This window comes from Anopheles coluzzii, chromosome 2, assembly GCF_943734685.1.
Source record: "Anopheles coluzzii chromosome 2, AcolN3, whole genome shotgun sequence".
Classification (NCBI taxonomy): domain Eukaryota; kingdom Metazoa; phylum Arthropoda; class Insecta; order Diptera; family Culicidae; genus Anopheles; species Anopheles coluzzii.
In genome coordinates this window covers 58,139,805-58,159,352 of record NC_064670.1, presented here as the reverse complement: position 1 = coordinate 58,159,352, position 19,548 = coordinate 58,139,805, and the positions used below count along the sequence as shown (strand labels likewise).

The 19,548-nt window shown below is 38.4% G+C and overlaps 1 protein-coding gene and 1 long non-coding RNA gene across 2 annotated transcripts; one reads left to right on the top strand and one right to left on the bottom strand.

Moving 5' to 3' along the window:
• Positions 1 to 5,200: 5,200 nt before the first annotated feature.
• On the bottom strand, positions 5,201 to 6,455 carry LOC125906936 (uncharacterized). Its single transcript, XR_007452264.1, has 2 exons — positions 5,462 to 6,455; positions 5,201 to 5,386 (listed from the first exon to the last, which is right to left on the bottom strand). It is a non-coding gene; the product is annotated as an uncharacterized LOC125906936 (long non-coding RNA).
• Positions 6,456 to 7,380: 925 nt separating this feature from the next.
• Positions 7,381 to 17,537, top strand: LOC125908301 (uncharacterized protein K02A2.6-like). The gene is made up of 3 exons (XM_049610986.1): positions 7,381 to 7,389; positions 7,774 to 9,084; positions 17,460 to 17,537. Exons 1-3 carry the CDS (start codon positions 7,381 to 7,383, stop codon positions 17,535 to 17,537), a joined length of 1,398 nt encoding a protein of 465 aa, XP_049466943.1.
• The last annotated feature ends 2,011 nt before the right edge of the window (positions 17,538 to 19,548 follow it).

The following is a 19,548-nucleotide window of genomic DNA, read 5'->3' as shown; positions in this document are numbered from 1 at the left end:
AAATTATCAACAAAAATTGTTTCGGCGTTATTTGGCTCATATGCGGTGTACAGCTGATTAGCGAGCGTGCGAGTGTGCGTGATGTGTGTGAATTGTTTATCGGTGTTGATAATTAGTGGGTTTGCGGTGTGGGTGAAGTGCGTGGAGTGTGTGCTGAAAGTATTGTGTGATCCAACAGCTGTGGTGATCGAATATCCTGCGCTGTAGATAGGGTTGTGGGTGTTGAAAGTCTCATTGGCGGTAGACGAAAATTTGCACCTGGTTGTTGAGCTCGGTAGTCGACAAATTCACGCACCGATAGACCAAGCGGCCAAGTATCGGGGGAAAGAGCCCTTTCACGTTGAGTAAGAGGCACTAACACCTTAAATGATAGAAATGAGAGTGTTGCTGTGTTTGTGCCTTGTCGTATAAGGCAATATGCAGTGACATCCTCAATGGACAAAGCATGTTTGACCATTTGCACTATTTGGTCACTGGATGTATCTGGAGCGAGCCGGGAAATATACAATGCGCACTTCTGCACCGTAGACTGAGCGGGGACTATTTTGATCGGAAATGTAGTTGTATCTTTGTTTGTGCCTGTGATCATGGGTGGAGCTCGATTTTTGCGAAACATATCATCGATCGGCTTATTATTTTGGTTCTGGTTGTTATTGTTTTGGGTGTTGATGGGTCTGGCGCCAAATGTAAACAAAGTACGGTTGTCAGTAGCGACTTCCGAGAACAAACGTTTTGACCGATTTATGCGACGAATTTTTGCGGGAGGGTGACTGCTACGTGGAGTTTTTAGATCAAGTTGGCTCATCCGTGCAAACCCAGTTTTGATATCATTAGTCAATGGCTCCATAACGGTCTTGATGCTTTCGGCTACTGTTGTAATTGCCGCCTGGAAGCCAGATTGCATGGCTGCGTCTTTTACGAACTTGGTGCGCGGATTCATAAATACGTTGTTGCAGCCAATACAGCACCAGTGTAATTGTTTATATTCCGCAATGCGCAGGAACAGATCAGCAGGAACAGATCAGCAGGAAGTGCAGCGCTGGTGAAATGGATAGTCGCACAGGCAGCAGCTGATAGATGCCTCCACAATTTCCATAGTGCAGGCGTTGCAAATACGGGCCATTATACGGGAGCGGTGCAGGTTTTCGTTGCAGCAACAAGAGCGATGGCGGTTAGGACGCGCGAACTCAGATGCGATCCGAAAAACGAAATTTACGCGAATTTTTTGGTCAGCAGATATAAACGCACTATTGAACGATAATGGAACGGTGTTCAAAAATACTGTGATTATACAGAAACCGGAAAATAGTGTGATAAACAGCGCGATTTTCAAGAAAATATAATGAGCGAAATGCGAATGCGACTTTTACGTTAAACGTCAAACGTCAAACGTGTATATATATATATATATATATATATATATATATATATATATATATATATATATATATATATATATATATATATATATATATATATATATATATATATATATATAATAATTATATATTTATGGTACAATTTAACTTTTAACAAAATATTTTTTTATATTCCATTTACACCGGAAGATTGGATGTAGCTATGCCATAAGTTCACAACGACTACATTAAATTTTGTTGTGTCGTTTGCGATTGTAAAAATGGTTAATGATAGCGGAATAGTCAAACATACGTATGGGGAAACGGTCAATTTGAGACTTGAACCCTGGATAAGCATGTTGTTAAGTCGTACAAGTACCACGAGTCCAGCCGATAGTCAAACATCAAGCAGTCTGCCTGCTCTCATGGTTGAAAGGTCTGAAGTTACCTTTAACAACTTCAACCCCCGTTTCACGGTGGTCGGCTGTTTCCCCACAAATGGTCTTGACTACTGCGTAACAAACAAATCCATTCAACACAGTAAAACGTGAAGAAAAACCTCTAACTTGCTAACGAAAATATTGAATCAACTATGTTTAAAATTGAAACGATACAAACATATTGAGAATGAAAGTAGACCACGATTGCTAATGTAATCAAAACGGTAAAAATTACCACATATTGTAAATAAGGCAAAAATATGGTAGGACTATGAACTGAGATAAGAATTAAATAGACACCTAAACCAAAACAGCAACACGGTCAACAGAGTATTTGTAAAAGGACATCAAAAGAGAACAGGATTGTTTATCTAGGGAAAGCGGGGCAAAATGGGCATGTGGGGCAAAATGGGAACCCTCTATTTAAGAATTATTTGACTACAAAGATACTTTCCAATGCTCAAAATGTAGTCATTAGAGTGTTATATGAACACCATGTAAGTTTCATAATTCTTACATAACAAATAACCAAGAAAAATGCAAAATAAGGTTTAGTAGCATATTGATGTAATTTTTGCCACTTCGAAAATAAGCTTAAACCAGTGTCACAGGGATGAGTTGAAGTTTTACATGATATATTTTTATAGATATGATATTTCTATACAATTTTTCTCAAGAAAGCAAAGCGATCGAATATGTATTTTTACTAATATAACAAAAATACAAAAATGCTTTACGTCGGGCAAAATGGGCAGTTACGCTTGGGGCAAAATAGGCAGATGCTTTTGACATCCGCCGCTTTGTGAGGCTATGGTGTTGTATTTGTCGCCTCAATAATGATAACAGGCACAGCTTCAAAAGATTCGATTTTGTAGATTTAAACGTGTAAAAACTGTTTTAAATTCGATAACATATTTTTGGAAGAATTTTAAGGGCTTTCTTGAACAGCAAATCAAAAGATAGAACGAAAATAAATTTCACGAAACGTGCGCAAAAGCAAAGACCATTACCTGCGCGCAGTTGTTGTGGCCCATTTTGTCCTAGTGTTTTGACGTTTCACAGTTTGTTTACATATGTCCATTTTGCCCCAGGGCTATGCCCTTTTTACCCCAAGTGTCAAAATAGCTTCTCGTAAAACATCAACTTTTATTTTACACTGTTTTCATGATTTTAAGTTGTTTTCATTTTATTTGGCAATTTTAATCCATATATAAAGGGTGGAGGCATACAGTAATGAAAGAAACATTGTGTGTTGTGGCATATTCAAAGGAATATTCATATATAGGAATATTGCCCATTTTGCCCCGCTTTCCCCTACATGTACGCATGAAGTCCTTTATATGTGCCCTGCAGTCAATATACCCGTCTAAGGTTCTGTTGCGAAACACCGCAACTGGGCTAAATTAACTAGTTTGCTTTAATTTAATCAAATACTGTTTACGACCTTTCGGTTACACTCCTCCTAATTGCTCAATAGAACGAAACTTTAATGTGTGCCACTCAAGATCCAGGGCAATCGTGGAAAACACTTTTGGCACTCACAACAGTCGATTTAGAGTTTTAGATAAATTTATGCCTTTGGAACTAAAACATGTAAAGGAAATAGTCCTCGCTACTACTATTTGCACAATTTTATTCGAACTAGTCATTCGGGAGACTTATACTTCGCACAAGGAGCAGATGCACAAAATGGTGGGACAATTAACGGATCTTTGCGCTCCGAATCAGATTTAGTACCACCCAGAACTAGATTAGCAGGTATTGCAATAAGTTCTTCAAACGAACTCAATGATATGAGGATGCCATTTGCAATATATTTCTTTAATCATTAACGAACTTTGTTTTCATTTTGTTAGTTTATGTTAGATGATTATGTATAAATGTTTTAATAAGAATAATGCATGTAGATATTGACACTTGAATATAAACGGAATAAAAAAAATGAACTGCTACATAAGTGGTGTACGATGTTTTGAAGGTGGATTTACAGGGTTTTCGAGGATGACAGCTCTACAGAATCGCTGAACATGTCTACGCCTACTTCCGAACAATTCTATATCTCGCTGAAAGAGTCTATTATATGCCTCAACGAATCTACAACTCGCTGAACATGTCTATATAATCCTCGAAAACCCTGTAATAGACTCTTTCAGCGAAATATAGAATTGTTCGGAAGTAGGCGTAGACATGTACGGTTATACTGTAGAGTTGTCAATTTCGTACCCCTTGGACTGCAGCTTGGATCATTCTCATCAGAAGGTAAACAAACGGTTTTCATAAAAAAAATGTTATTTATGACTAATTCATGTATTAAACAGCTTGGGTATTGATTATTAGCTACTTTTAGGGCTTTTATGAATGAAAAATTGAACGCTGCGGCACAGGGTGTAAACAAAACAAATGACAACACTACAGAATCGCTGAACATGTCAACGCCTACTTCCGAACAATTCTATATCTCGCTGAAAGAGTCTATTATATGCCTGAACGAATCTACAACTCGCTGAACATGTCTTTATAATCATTCTAAACCCTGTATATGGCTGAACGAATCTACAACTCGCTGAACGTGTCTATATAATCCTCGAAAACCCTGTATAATTGTTTTAAATTGCATCTCAATTTCATCATCTATTTTATGAAGGAAAATGCAAACTTTTGTGTTTCGGACAAGATGCACAATTGAGGGATTAGGGACACACGAGGCTCTTTAGCAACTTATATTCTAATATAATAAAGATATGCGCTAACGGGACTGTTGTGTGTGTCCGGTCGTAGCCTATGATCAAGTTTGATACGCTCGATAGCCCGATCAATCCCGAAGCCCTTAAAGGCCATTCAGACGTCAGATGCTGTCAGTTGCACGACAGCATCGAGTTGCGGTTATACTGAACTGGCTGCATACACAACATCTCTCTCTCTCTCTCTCTCTTTTAGTTCAGCTGGTACAGCTGCAACCTGCGCGGCGCCCTTCTAACATGAGAAGAGCGGCGAGGTAGACCATTCATTTGACCATGTTGCCAGTGATTATCCCCACATGCCCAGCAGGGCTTACTTGGCGTCGTACGCTGATCTAGCTACGATCTTTTAACTTGTAAGTGTCTTCCGACTGTACAGCCAATACATTCTCCTGTACTGGGGACTCGATCATGACACTATCCTTCTTTAAGTTAACTATCTTGCTGCAAATCCGACGCACGCCTTGTTTAACCTACACGCATACGACATACACTCTTAAAAAATTTTGACGAATCTCGGTTAATTTTTGCCGAGATCTGCACAACTGAGATCTCGGCAAAGATCTCGGTTAAATTTTTGTTGCCGACATCTCGGTTAATGTCATTTTGTTTTGACGTTTACGTTTAACCGAGATTTTCGGTTAGAGCAAATCGAAATTTCGGCTAAATATAAAAACATTTTATTTTTATTTTAGTGATTTTATTTGCGTATCAAATGGGTTTTTTTGATGTGATGGAAAGCGTTGGGACAGGCGCCGATTCAACCGCCGGATGGGGCACAGCGTTTGGATGTGGTACCGGTACAGGAAAATGAGCCGGACAAGGAGCGGGCACTGGGACAGGCACGGTTCTGTAAAGCGGGCAGAGTGAAACAAGTCTGAGTGAACCCTTTTTAGATTTCTTGTGATCGAGTGTTGATACTTACCTCGTGTAGGTGACCGGAAATGAATCCTGGAAGTCTGAACGGTTGAACCAACCGGATTAGCTTCCACATCTGATTCTTAAATAGGGACTGCTCCGAGCGACGCTCTGAAGAGCACCGGTTGCGTGCGCTGATGGAGTTTCCTAGCCCCAACCCCGCTCCATACCTGTGCTCGATCGCACGCTACTGATTCTCGTTTTTTTCACGCTGAGAGACTCATTTTCACTTTTTTTACATTTTTTATTTTACATCACAACATCACTCCGACAGGTTTTCGTTTCATTAGCACGAGATTAACAGAATGGTGAATGACAGATAGAATACCGAGCCTCGGCTAATCCAAGTAGTAAAGCTGAAATCTCGGTTATTTTGACGGATTAGCTCGGTGACAGCAGTGTTAACGTATGTGTTCAGCATGTTGTGTTGCCGAGTTTCGGTTCAAATTTTTATTTAACTGATATTTCAGTTTTAAATGGTACTGATTTTCGGCTACTAGGTTTTTTCAACTGAAATATCAGCAAGAATCGAAAGAGCCGACCGATTTCGGCAGTTTTTTTAACCGAGCTCGTGAAATATTTTTAAGTGTGTATGGTCTTCATTCTTATTTTTCGCTATTTGCAAGCACTTGATCCTTTTGCTAAGTAATGACTCTCGCGTGACAAACAACTCGGTCAACCTCTGGACCGTTTCCGGAAATGAAAAATCTCCCGCTTTCTGGGACAATATAAACGACGTGTACCTATCGTGCTCAACCGGACCCAACTTCCTCATCAACAGCCTGGCTTTCGCGGCTTCAACTATCCGCTCCGCTCTACCTTTTTCTATCGCAACTCCCTTCTTTGTATGTGTTGTTTACTAAATTCAGCTGACGATATCTATGAGCCTGGAATGACGATAACGGAACTGACTTCACTTTTAAGTGTTCGGAATGCGTCCAACAATAACTATATATAAATGTTCTGTTCGTTACCTAATGTCTATTGTAAAGAAAATTTGACTCGAGAAGGCTTAATATTCCATCGTTTAATAAACACTAAACTAAATCCAACTAAACTAAACTACGCTCGTTAGCCCGATCGCTCCCGAAGCCCTTAACGGTCATTCAGACGTCGGATGCTGTCAGTTGCACGACAGCATCGAGTCGCGGTTATACTGATCTGGCTGCGTACACAACACTAACTTGTAATCTACACTTAGTCTATCTTAACCTAACTTAATCCTAACTCGTCCTATTTCCTAGATTCGATTGGACAATTAGCCGGATAGTTATATGTTCAGAAGTGGAATAGTAGTTCAGAAAGTTTGATGTTAATTTAAAGATTTCTTCAATGTCCTATTCAAAGTGTATGAATATCAGGTGGTCTCGTCCCATACAAATTGACAACTAATTTCGGAATCAAAAAAGCTCCTTTTGACAGAATGGGTGAAATGATTTTCCATAGGAACCGTTCGCTTTGTTCATAGCAACACATATGTAGTACACATTGGTGTCCTCATCGACGGCATTATTTTGATCCAAAAATGGATTTAAATAGTTCAGATTTGGTTTAGCTTACAATAACAAATATTTTGAGTGCTTTTTAAGGTATTTCTGTGCAAATAACGAAGATTCTAAGTTTGTTTGTGTATTAGGGAAGTCGTCAGAAAGCTTGTTTGGGGAAATGTTTTCACCCATGCTGTCAAAAAGTGACGTTCAACTTTTGCTATGAAAAACAGGCTATGAGACCACCTGATCTTCATACACTTTGGTCCTATTGCTAGTGTTGCATAGTAACACGCATAACGTAGTAACATTGCCAGACTCGATCAGAGTACACATTGAGTGAATAAAGACGATTCCATTCTGAACTAAGGAATAAAGCAGTTGTGTTTTCCTCAAGATATATCCCATCCTCGTTACTCCTTGTTGGCAATGTGGAAAAATGCATTTTGTACGGGATTGCAATTTTACAGATCATCTCTGCAAAGTGTGCAAAAATGTAGGCCACAAGGAAGGTTACTGTAAAGCCATGAGATCAAAATCTTCAAACAACAACACATATCAAAAGAGTGAGAAGAATCAAAATCAAAATCAAAAGAAATCTCAGGGAATTTTCGTTAATCATGTCACGAAAAACACTGCGAAAAGGAAATTTATCTCTATCATAATCAATGGCATAACTACATCACTCCAACTGGACACCGCAAGTGACATAACAGTTATTTCTAAAACAACATGGCAACATTTGGGTCAACCGAAACTTTCTCAAGCATCCATTGAAGCATCGAATGCATCGGGAGAACAACTCAAGCTTATCGGTGAATTCGAATGCTAGGTTATCCTTAATGCAATTACAGAGAAATGTGTTTGTTTTGTTACATCATCACCAGTCCTAAATGTTATAGGTATAGATTGGATAGATAGGTTTAATCTATGGGCAATTCCCTTCGATGTACTGTGTAAGAAAGTTTCATCAGCATGTCCAAAGGATCGAATAGTACAGCTTCAATCGAAATATCCAACAGTTTTCGATGATTCGCTTGGACATTGCACAAAAACGAAGGTGAAACTGTTTCTGAAGCCCAATGTAAAACCAGTTTTCTGTCCAAAACGACCAGTACCATTCAATACTATCGCTCTTGTGGATGCGGAACTATCAAGACTACAATCACTAGGCATCATCACACCAATAGACTTTTCGGAGTGGGCTGCTCCGATAGTAGCCATTCGCAAGCCTAATTGTAAAGTTCGAATTTGTGCGGATTATTCGACGGGGCTCAACGAAGCTTTAGAGTCAAATCATTATCCTCTACCTACTCCTGAAGAAATTTTTGCACAGTTGAACGGAAGTGTTGTATTCAGCATAGTCGATTTGTCCGATGCATACCTACAAGTAGAAGTAGAAGACGAATCTAAACACCTTCTTACGATCAACACACATAGAGGTCTTTTTCAGTTCAACCGTCTCGCACCGGGAGTCAAATCATCACCTGGAGCTTTTCAAAGACTAGTTGACGGTATGATTGCTGACATTCCTGGCGTTAGAACATTTCTAGATGATGCTATAATTTTCGGTAAAACTTGGGAGGCACACAAGCAATCTTTAGACACATTTCTTCAGCGTTTAAAAGAATATGGCTTCCACGTCAAGCTGGAAAAATGTCATTTCTATCAAACTGAAATTGTCTATTTGGGGCATGTGGTAGATCGCAACGGCATACGTCCTGACCCAGAGAAGCTGAAAACCATCGCATCTATTCCAGCACCAACGAACATTTCCGAATTAAGATCGTTCTTAGGAGCTGTGAATTTCTACGGCCGATTTGTGAGAAACATGCATGAACTCAGACACCCGTTAGATCAATTGCTAAGGAAGGATACGAAGTGGAAGTGGAATTCGGATTGTCAGACATCGTTCGAAAAATTCAAGAAAGTACTGCAATCTGACTTACTGTTGACACATTATGATCCGAATCTTCCTATCATCGTTGCAGCAGATGCGTCTAGCACCGGCGTTGGCGCAGTTATTTTTCATAAATTTTCGAACGGATATTTGAAAGCCATTCAACATGCTTCAAGAACATTAACGTCTGCAGAACAAGGCTACGGACAACCGGAAAAAGAAGCTATGGCTCTTTCTTATGGGGTAACCAAATTTCATAAGTACTTACTTGGTCGGAAATTTACTCTTTTAACCGATCATAAGCCTTTACTATCCATATCTCTATTATAAAATTCTAGTAAAGGCTGATCAGCGTTACTTTCCAGCGGTAGCTTGGATGTTTTTTGCTTACTTTACATCCATACAATGGCAAGCGCATCGACTATAGAAAACGCAATGCCGACTTAGTTTTTAGTGTTTTGAGAGGTATGGAGAAGAATGATACATGTTACAGGCAGTATTTAATAATTGAACGTTTTTCCGTGGTCTTTCGAGATTTTGCTATATATGGTCTTAATTATTGGTCTAAGCATAAAGAATGCCTTCAACGACGTGTAAGTTAAGTTTTTCAAAAAGTGGCCCAAAGAACTGTCCAGCAAGCCTCAACGTCAAAATATAGGTGGCATACTTTAGGTGGCCGCCACTGTAAATCCAGATGCATGAAAACGTAGCGAGAATATTCACACAAAAAAGTAACTGAAACAAATAACCTTCTTTAAGGAGTAACAGGTCATGCCGGCCTATACAGGCTTTTGATACTTATTACCATTTAGCCGGATAGTCATTCCTTGCTTAGGGCGATGGTCCATGTTCCATGGATGGGTCCCATGGATGAGCATGTTGTTAAGACGACCGAGTTGACGATAGTACCGCGGAACCCCTCAATCCAACAAGAAATAAAAATAGGAAAACTGGACTGGATGGTTCCATTAGTGAGTCAGATTCAGGTACTATTCAGGTCTCGAAATATAAAAGGAAGCAGCATCAGGGCCCGGAATCAGGATCTGTTCCATGACTGATATGGAATCTTAATCAATTAAAGGATCAGTATGTAGTTCACTTCCAGAACCGGAAGGTATATGTTGCAGGATCTGCATGGGGTCAGGATCAGTTGCAGGACCGTTATGGGTTCAGTGTAAGTTCTGGTGTGGGTTCGCGATCAAATCCAAGGCCGGTACGGTTTTTGGAGCCGTTATACCGGTATATATACAATTTCAGTACCGGATGGGTAAATGTATCGATAGTAGAGCATTGTGTTGTGGTACAGAAGTGCTTTAATAGATTTAAAGTGTCAGGAAGTGAAAAATTTACCATCAAATTAAACAAAAAAAAGCATTTTTTTGTGACGACTTCGTGGTACAATTATAAATGGTGGTATGCTTCCTAAAGTCGTAGTATTGTGTTACTATCGTGTTGGTAAACAATGATACCTCAAAAACTCTGTATAATATATATAGAACTTAGTTTTGAAGTTGTTTTCATATAAATAGCAAGAATCACATTCATAATATTGATTTTTTACATAATTTGAACGTAAAAAATATATAAATTTGAGTGATGAAAATATTGACTGTATAGCGATGGTAGACTCAGTTGGATGTGCGAATTTTGGCCTTTTTGGTAGATTACTTAAAGGAAACTCATTTCTGTTGCTTATTTTTCTGAAAACAATACGAAATGTTAACAATATCCCGGAAAAAATCTACAGTGTCCTGTTTTTATTCTTTTCATAACTATGGCCACTTTTGGAACATGCCTATTACGTGTCCCTATAATGGTACTATGATGGCACTTAAATTTTTTAGCCTTTTTAAAAGGGATTTCACCACCATATTTAAAAGACCAGATTTCATAGTAGTAGTAGAGATGTTTATTGTGGATATAAAGAAAAAAAAATACATATAGAATCGAACGTTCTTTAACATTGGGTACGCAATATGCTCTCCTCAATAATCGGGAATTTTTATAGCATAGCTGAGTAGAATATATGTTGTTTGCTGATTTTAAATCTGAGTATATGGGAAAAGTGCAAAAAAAAACCCATGCAATTTTAGACTTAACCTAAAAACATATATATCTAACCTATATCTTAACCTACATTTGCTAGACCTAATCCTTAACTAGATAGAGAAGAGGAGAGCTTTGTACAGAAAATTATAAACTCATATTTTATGCTTAGATACGTTGTTCAACTAGTTGATTAATTATGCTAATTGAGCTCTGGCGACATTTGTTTGCGTAATTTACATTTAAATTTCCTATAAATTCTTCCATTTTTACTAAATTACTTCTTTTGTGTAAATCGTTTGTGTTATGCCAAGGTGGTAAGTTCATGATCATTTTTAATATTTTGTTTTGTCTAACTTGAAGTTTTTTTCTATGAGAGTACGCACAACTAATCCATGCCGGCGCTGCGTACGTCAGAATCGGGCGTATATAAGCCGTGTAAACTAATTTTTTGTTTTGCAAATTTAGTTTTGATTTCCTATTTAGGAAAGGATATAAAATTTTTAGTAATTTGTCTACTTTTTCTAATTGTTTTTCTATGTGGGTTTTAAATGTCATGCGTTTTTCTAAATGTACTCCAAGGTATTTAACTTGATCTTTCCATGTAATGTTTCCTTGCATAAAGCTAACTTCATTACTAGGTAATTTGCGTAAACTAGTGTTTCTCGTGAAGAAGATTGCCTCAGATTTATTTGCGTTTGTTTTAAGCTTCCATCTATTGCAGAACTTGGCGTATGCTTTTAATTTGCCATTTAAGGCTTTGATTATTGAGCTCGGACTTCTGGCCGTAGCCGCGATTGCTAGGTCGTCTGCATATAGATAATTTGTACAGTTGTTTGTAGAGGGAATGTCAGAAATAAATATATTAAATAGTATTGGCGATAATATACTACCTTGTGGTACTCCCGCTATGGGTTTAAAGAAATTTGATTTAGTGTGCCCAATATGAACTGAACTTTTTCGATTGCTGAGAAAGGACTGAATTATTTTTATAATATACGTAGGAAAATTATATTGAATTAATTTATATAACAGGCCGTCATGCCAAATGGAATCGAAAGCTTTTTCAGTATCTAACAAAACTAAACCAGTAGATCTTTTTCTATTCCGATTTTCTATAATATAATTTTTGAGTCTATGTATCTGATGAGTTGTTGATTTTTCGGGTTGAAAACCAAATTGTGACTGTGGGATGATATTGTTAATGTCTGTATGAGAACGTATATTGCGTGCAATAATTTTCTCAAAAAGTTTACCTATGCAGCTCAGAAGGGATATTGGTCTGTAGTTTCCAGGATTAGAATGATCTTTTCCGGGTTTTGGAATAGCCACTATTTTTGCTTTTTTCCATTGTGAAGGAAAGTATCCTAGTTTAAGACAACTATCAAATATTATTTTGAGGTAGAATACTGCCTTTTTAGGAAGCATTTTAATCTCTGTGTTGTTAATTTCGTCACAGCCTGCTGATTTTTTATTTTTAAGATTTTTGATTATGTTCATGAGTAATTTTGGTTTAACCAAGTAACCTGGATCCAAGGAGTGATTTTGGTTTCTCGCAAAGAAAACTCTATTGTTTTTTGTAACTTTCCTTTCCATTGGACTATTTGTGTTGTAAGTTAAGTAATGAGAGTTTTCAAAATGTGTTTTGAGGGCGTTACATTTTTCAGTGGCTGTTAGGAAGATGTTGTTTCCTAGCTTTAGCGTTTGAATAGTATGTTGCTTGTTTTTAACTATTTTTACAAATTTGAATAGGTTATTTGTATTATTTTGTTGTGTATTTATACTTTTTAATGTATCAGACCAAGCTCTGTTACGGGCTAGTGACATTTGCTGCTCTATCTCTGTTTTAAGTGCATGATAATAATTCCGAAAGGTAATATTACGTCTGTGTCTTTGCCATTTCTTCCTGTATTTATTTCTTAGTTTAATTAGAGCAATAATGTAATCTGGAATGATAATGTTATATTTTCCAGGAATTGCTTTCGGAATGGCACTTTGTTTAGCTGTTATAATAAGTGAGGTTAAGTTATGTAGCATATCATCGATTTGTGTAGCGTTAATTATGTCATTTTGGTGTATTGTGGTCAAGTCGATACTATTATTTATAATATTTTTGAAAATATTCCAGTCTGCATTTTTGTAATTATAAATACCTTTGTTGGAAACAAAATTAGCTGATGAATGTTTTATACTGAATGTAACTGGCAAATGATCCGAAGTGAGAGCAGTGATAGTTCGTAATTTCGATATTGTATACAGATTTTTTGTTAGCATTAAGTCCAACGTTGAATTATTTCTTGTGGGGTCGATAGGAATGTATGTTGGTTTTTCTGGGAAATGTATAGAAAATTTACCTTTTTGTGCTTCAGCAAAAAGGAGTTTTCCGGCTGCATTTGTAGATACACAATTCCATGATTTATGTCGCGCATTAAAATCGCCACAGATGAAATAGTTGTCGTTTCGCGCTGAAAGTTTCTTGATATCTTGTTGAAAGGTAACTAAGTTGGTATTGTTACCTGTGTGATATGCTGCTATTAAAGTAAATTCTCCTAGTCTAGTGACCACTTTAACACTTAATGTTTCAATTATCCCTAGTTTATTATGTTTTAGCAATTGGTGTCTAAAATTGCATTTGATCGCTATTAGAACTCCACCTTTTGGTCCCGATAATCTATCAACTCTATATACTATATAATTCGGAATAGAAAAAGCGTGCACTGGTTTCAGAAATGTCTCAACAATCAATACAGCATCAATATCATATCGGCTTAAATAGTAGATTAAATCCATCTTTTTGTTGGCAATGCCATTAGCATTCCAGTAGGAAATATTAAAATTGTCTGGGCAATCCATCACGGGATACAAAATTTAGCAACTACCTCAAAGATCACTGTTATTTGATCCTGCTTTGTTTTGCACTTTTGTAGCTTCTGAAAAACTTCGCCTACAATTGGAATTATTTCCGAAGAATTAAAAAGTTCGCCTGACGCGGTTTCATTTTGTCTGAAATTTACAAATTTGACTGGGTTTTGTTCAAGTTGTTTCCATCCCTGAATTGTTTTTGTCTGTGGTAGAGCAGGAAAGCTATTTTTTTCCATGTTGAAAGAAGTTGTACGTTTCGGTTCTTTAGGTAGATTGGCAGCGGGACGTTTAGGACATCCGCTGAAAGTAGCTGTATGGTTACCGCCGCAATTCGCGCATTTCAGTTTGTGCTCTGGCACTTTGCCATCACTTGAAGATGACCCAGCTGTGAGTGGGCACACTGACGAATTATGATCGTCAGCACATTTGTTGCATCTAGCGACGCGATTACAATTATTCGCACCGTGCCCGTACAGTTGGCAACGTTTACACTGCATCGGTCCGGCTCTTTTCGAAAAATAGCTCCATTTCACTACACAGTGATCTAGAGCAGGGATGGTTCTGAGAAGATTCATGGATATTGTACCCGCCGGAAAGTGCAGTAGGTATACTGCTTGATCATCGTATCGTTTTTGCCTGATCTGTAACTTTTTTATACTGGTTGGTTACAAATTCTCTTCTTTTAAGATCTCCATCACTTCATCGGTTGGGAGATCGTGTAGGCCATACAAAACGATTTTTGTAGATTTTTCTTTATCTAGTTGATAAGTATGATATGCAACGTTGCTGTTTTGTAGGTGTTTTATCACGCTTCGGTAATCGCTTGTGTTAGTGACCTGAACATTGGTCCCGTTGTTTGTCTGTTTGGTGCTGTACCTCACTACACCTGCTTCTATTACACACTTATGCACAAAATGTACGGACGAACTTTTAACGACAATAGGTGGCACTTTGTTCGTTACCGTCGCACTGGTGGAGTTTTTTGTAGTAGTGGTTTTCGGGACAGCGTCCTGAAGCTTTGCTGGTGTATCTTCACACTCGCTTAGTAGCGCGTAGCTGTTTTCGGAACGATCCGATCTAACGCGTGAATCGTCGTATGAACGATTTCTGTTTCTTGGTATTGGTCTTAACCTTTTACCTTTGTGTCTTCCTCTCCCCCTCATCTTGTTGGTAGGAACGGGACACCTGCTGCTTGTTGGTATTTGTTTGTGATTCTATCGCTATCGATTGCTTATCAGATTAGAGATCAGCAAATTTACGTCTGCTCTCGATCGGAGCTGGATTGCGACTGACCAGATTTCATAATGACATAAATATACTTAATTACTCTTAAATTATCGTATGGAGCACATTTTTGAGCCATACCACCGCTATAGGTACTACCACCACTACAGGTACGATTACCCTATAGGGTCAAGATATATTTCAGATCCAATATGGGAATCAACTTCACAACCGGTATGGTAACAGGATCTGTTAGAGAACCAGTAAGGGGTTATGATCAGTTCCAGGATCAGGTTCACGATTAATTCTAACACCTATACGGGAATGGAATCAGTTCCAGCACCAGTATATTTTCCGCACCGAGTCTGAACTCGTTGGGAAGCGCCAAGACAGGAGGATTTTACCGTCCGACTTGGTTTGGAACAGACAAACAACTTAGTCTTTGAGTTCTTGTGCTTGAAAGTCGATTTATTCATGCTTATTCCCAACTTATATACTAATTTTCTGCTGATCGATCGCGATCAGCAGTTTTTATTTGGTCGATATTGTTTACATTAGATTTGCTTACAATTGTTTTCGTTCGGTCGGTCAGTTCCCAGGCCGTGATGACCTAATTATGCGGCGCTGTCATCAACAACCAGAATAAGTTATATATAATTTTAATGTGTTTGGGATTAGTCCCATATCAAATATAAATAATTTTATCTTTAAAAAACAAAATGGAATTTGCGTTGCCTTTTAAAAAATCTGTTGCACGCATTCTTACTATACCCCATAACCTTATTATATACCCCAGAAATTATCTTGCATAACCCTGTAACCGGGCCAAATTAACTAGTTTGGTTCAAAAAAGGGAATTCCTTTGCACACAGCAAACCGACTCCAACGGTGGGCATTGATGTTATTAAACTACGATTTTACCATCGAATATGTTTCAACCACCGAGTTTGGGTGCGCTGACATGCTATCAAGGCTAATCGACCGTTGCAAGCAACCAGAGGAAGATTACGTTGTAGCTTCGATTTCACTTGAAGAGGATATTCAAAACGTCATGCACGAATCATTGAAACAAGTACCAGTATCATTTGCTGACATTCAAAAAGCAACAAGATTGGACGAAACACTGCAAGCTGTTTTGAAATTCATCCGGGAAGGCTGGCCGAACGAAGCGTCGTCAATCAAAAATCAAGACATTCGTTCGTATTACACACGAAAATTACATAAAACTTTTCAGTGGGTTTTTGTGATAATTTTCCCACTATCACCCAAAAAACCATTCCTAGAATTAGCAAAATAGAACTCCAACAAGGTTATATATAACGAATATTAAAGAACAATGAGGAGAGTCTAAAATGACGGACCCATTATAAATTGTAGGAAAAGTGCGATACGCGCAATAATGTAATTATTCAATAAACAAATACTACTACTACTACTACACACGAAAAGAATCGTTAACGCATGTAGATGGATGTATCTTGTTTCACAACAGAGTTGTTGTTCCAAACATTTACAGGAAAAAGGTACTGCAACAATTCCATCGCGGTCATCCTGGAATGGTGCGAATGAAATCCATTTCTCGAAGTTTCGTTTTCTGGCCGGGAATGGATGTCGATATCGAAAACTTTGTCCGGCGTTATACTTCATGTTGCACTGCTGGCAAAGCACCAATCAAAGAAACACCTGAATCTTGGCCTGTGCCGGAAAAGGCATGGTCACGGGTACACGTGGACTATGCCGGTCCTGTAGATGGCGTGTATTTTTTGGTTGTAGTTGATCCATATACAAAATGGCCAGAAGTATATGCAACCAAAACTACAACAGCAAAGACAACTATCAAGTTTTTAACGCAATCATTCGCTACGTTTGGTGTTCCAGAAACTATAGTCTCTGATAATGGTACGCAGTTCACCAGCTTTGAATTCCAAGCATTTTGCAAACAATTGGGTATTTGTCACATCCGTACTGCACCATACCATCCGCAGTCAAACGGTTTGGCAGAACGTTTCGTGGACACACTAAAGCGTACATTGCGAAAAATTCGAGCAGGAGGAGAGGCTTTAGATGAAGCTTTGCAGACTTTTTTGCAAGTTTATCGAACCACACCTACACCAGATAAGTCTCCAGCTGAATTGATGTTTCAGCGGCCTATTCGAACAGTTCAGTCATTATTACTACCTCCAGTTTCACGGTCACAAAATGAAAAGCCAGAAGCTGGTAGAAAATTCTTCGCTCCTGGAGAAGCGGTTTATGCCCAAGTCCACCGCAATAATTCCTGGGAGTGGAAACCGGCATCAATAGTCGAACGAGTCGGTAGAGTGAATTACAACGTGTTTTTGGAAGAAAACCAGCGAATTATTCGCTCACATGCAAATCAACTGAAGAAGCGTCTACAGGAGGAAACATCGTATGGAAATAGAAATTGTCACAACACTGGAAATTTGTTAACTATTTTCTTTGACGAATTTGAATTGGGAACTCCACAGGTAGTTGAAAACTCAATTGAAATGACTGAACAAGAACATTACTATTCAGCTGATGAAGAGTCCGCTGAAGAAATTTAAGAAGAAAATTGGCAAACATCATCGTCCACAGTTACTACTCAAGCCACTCCACCGATGCCTGCATCTTCTGCTCAACCCGTGAAAGCGGAAAGACCTCGAAGAATTCGTAGGCCACCAGCCAGGTTTGAACCGTATTGGTGAATTAAGGGGGGAGATGTTGCATAGTAACACGCATAACGCAGTAACATTGCAAGACTCGATCAGAGTACACATTGAGTGAATAAAGACGATTCCATTCTGAACTAAGGAATAAAGCAAGTTTTCCTCAAGATATATTCCCTGCGACATATCAGCTAGTGTACCTGTCGACTTGTGCTATCATCCTCAGAATCTTATTTAGCTTCACCTATACACGTCGGCGATGTACACTAGCCCATGATCCCCATACCGGACAACCGTAGAAGACCGCTGGTTTAATTATTTGGCAGTAAACTGACATCTTGTTTTCCAAGGAGAGTTTGGATCTCCGCAAGATTAATGGGTATAAACTCATCATGAGCTTATGTCTTAGGTGTAAGACTCTCTCAACTTGTCCGTGAGAGAGCATGTTATGATCCAGTTGTAGCATATCTGCTAAATCGAACTTATTATAAACCACACTCATTGTAACACACTTCGGAAAGCCAAATCACACTATTGCAACACATTCATTATAACACACTCAGCAAATCAGATCATACCATAACAAAGCAACCGGAAGAATTCAGGCCCCACCGTTCATATAAAAACAATTGTGACACATTTCTTGAAAACACCCGAAAGACGCATAATAAGCAAATCAGGAGTTACTGCAGGCAAACTAGGTGAACCGAAAACGCATAGCAACTTATTGCTAAAAGTTATGTACCCTTACCCAAGGTAAGGTCTCTAAACTCCAACGTTTACAGGAAGGGAAACCTCCTAAAGGTTTCTATGATCGCTTGGACGATCAAGTGTCGAAAAGTCCGCTCGAACGCTCCGCTTTATTCCACCTCGGTTCATATCAGTAAAAACTGACCTACCGAGACGTTGTTCGATGTACAGTATGTACCATATGAACGCTCATCACATTACATGGCGACCGTAGCTATCGCCTAACTTATTACATTATGAAGGATTTCCATAACTTTGTTCGCATTAAATCTACAACAACTTGCCAAGAGCGAACAATTGGCAGGGGCCTACATGAACAATAACAATATGTATATACAGTCAGAATTTATTAGTTGAACGCTTTTTAGTTGGAATGCAATTTACCTTGCAAAATTTATTAATTTATCGCTCGATAGTTGACTGGCAGTTCAATTAAAAAGCATACGTTTGTATGAAAAAACCGTTTTTTTTTAAACAACCCAAAAATCGTATGGCTTGCCGAAAAAAATCAGAATTTTTTTTGTATGGAGAAACGTTCAACTAAAAAGCACATATTCAATAGTTGGCAAGGAATCGAAGTTCAACCAGTGAGTTCAGACTGTATATATGTAGGATGAGAGGGCAACCCCCCAAAAACGTCAAAATGACATGGCAGGCAACGAGAGCATGACAGCAGGCGATGAGCGCCACAATCTTACTGCCAGCGTCACCGTGAGCAGAAGCAAAACTGAACTTAATTTCATTTAGTTGCCTACACTGCTCGTTTCCTTATTTGTTACACACACATTTATATACAGTCTGTTCCCGAGTTACACGGTTCTCGACCTACGCGGATTCGGAGAAACGCGGTTTTCTAAATTTGACAGATTAAATGTCAAATCAGTACAATTTGCTTCAAGATCGGTATTAATTGCATTTTTTGCTAACAAATTGAAACCACTTAAAAGCCAGAAATATTAGAATTTTCTGCACGAATCATAACAAGTAAATGAAAAAGTGTATAAAAGTACTACATTACATCAAAAACTCCGAGTAATCAATAGTATTTTAGACAAAAAACATGAAATTTGACTTACGCGGATTCGTCGAGAACGCAGAAACCGCGTAACTCGGGAACAGACTGTATAGAATCGTGGAGGGCCCCAATACTCGAATCAAG

Excerpts from the sequence above, each read along its gene's own strand:
- LOC125908301 (XM_049610986.1), top strand. Across the intron at positions 9,085-17,459 it reads CTATGGCTCTTTCTTATGGG|GTAGTTGAAAACTCAATTGA; the intron begins GTAACCAAATTT and ends GGAACTCCACAG.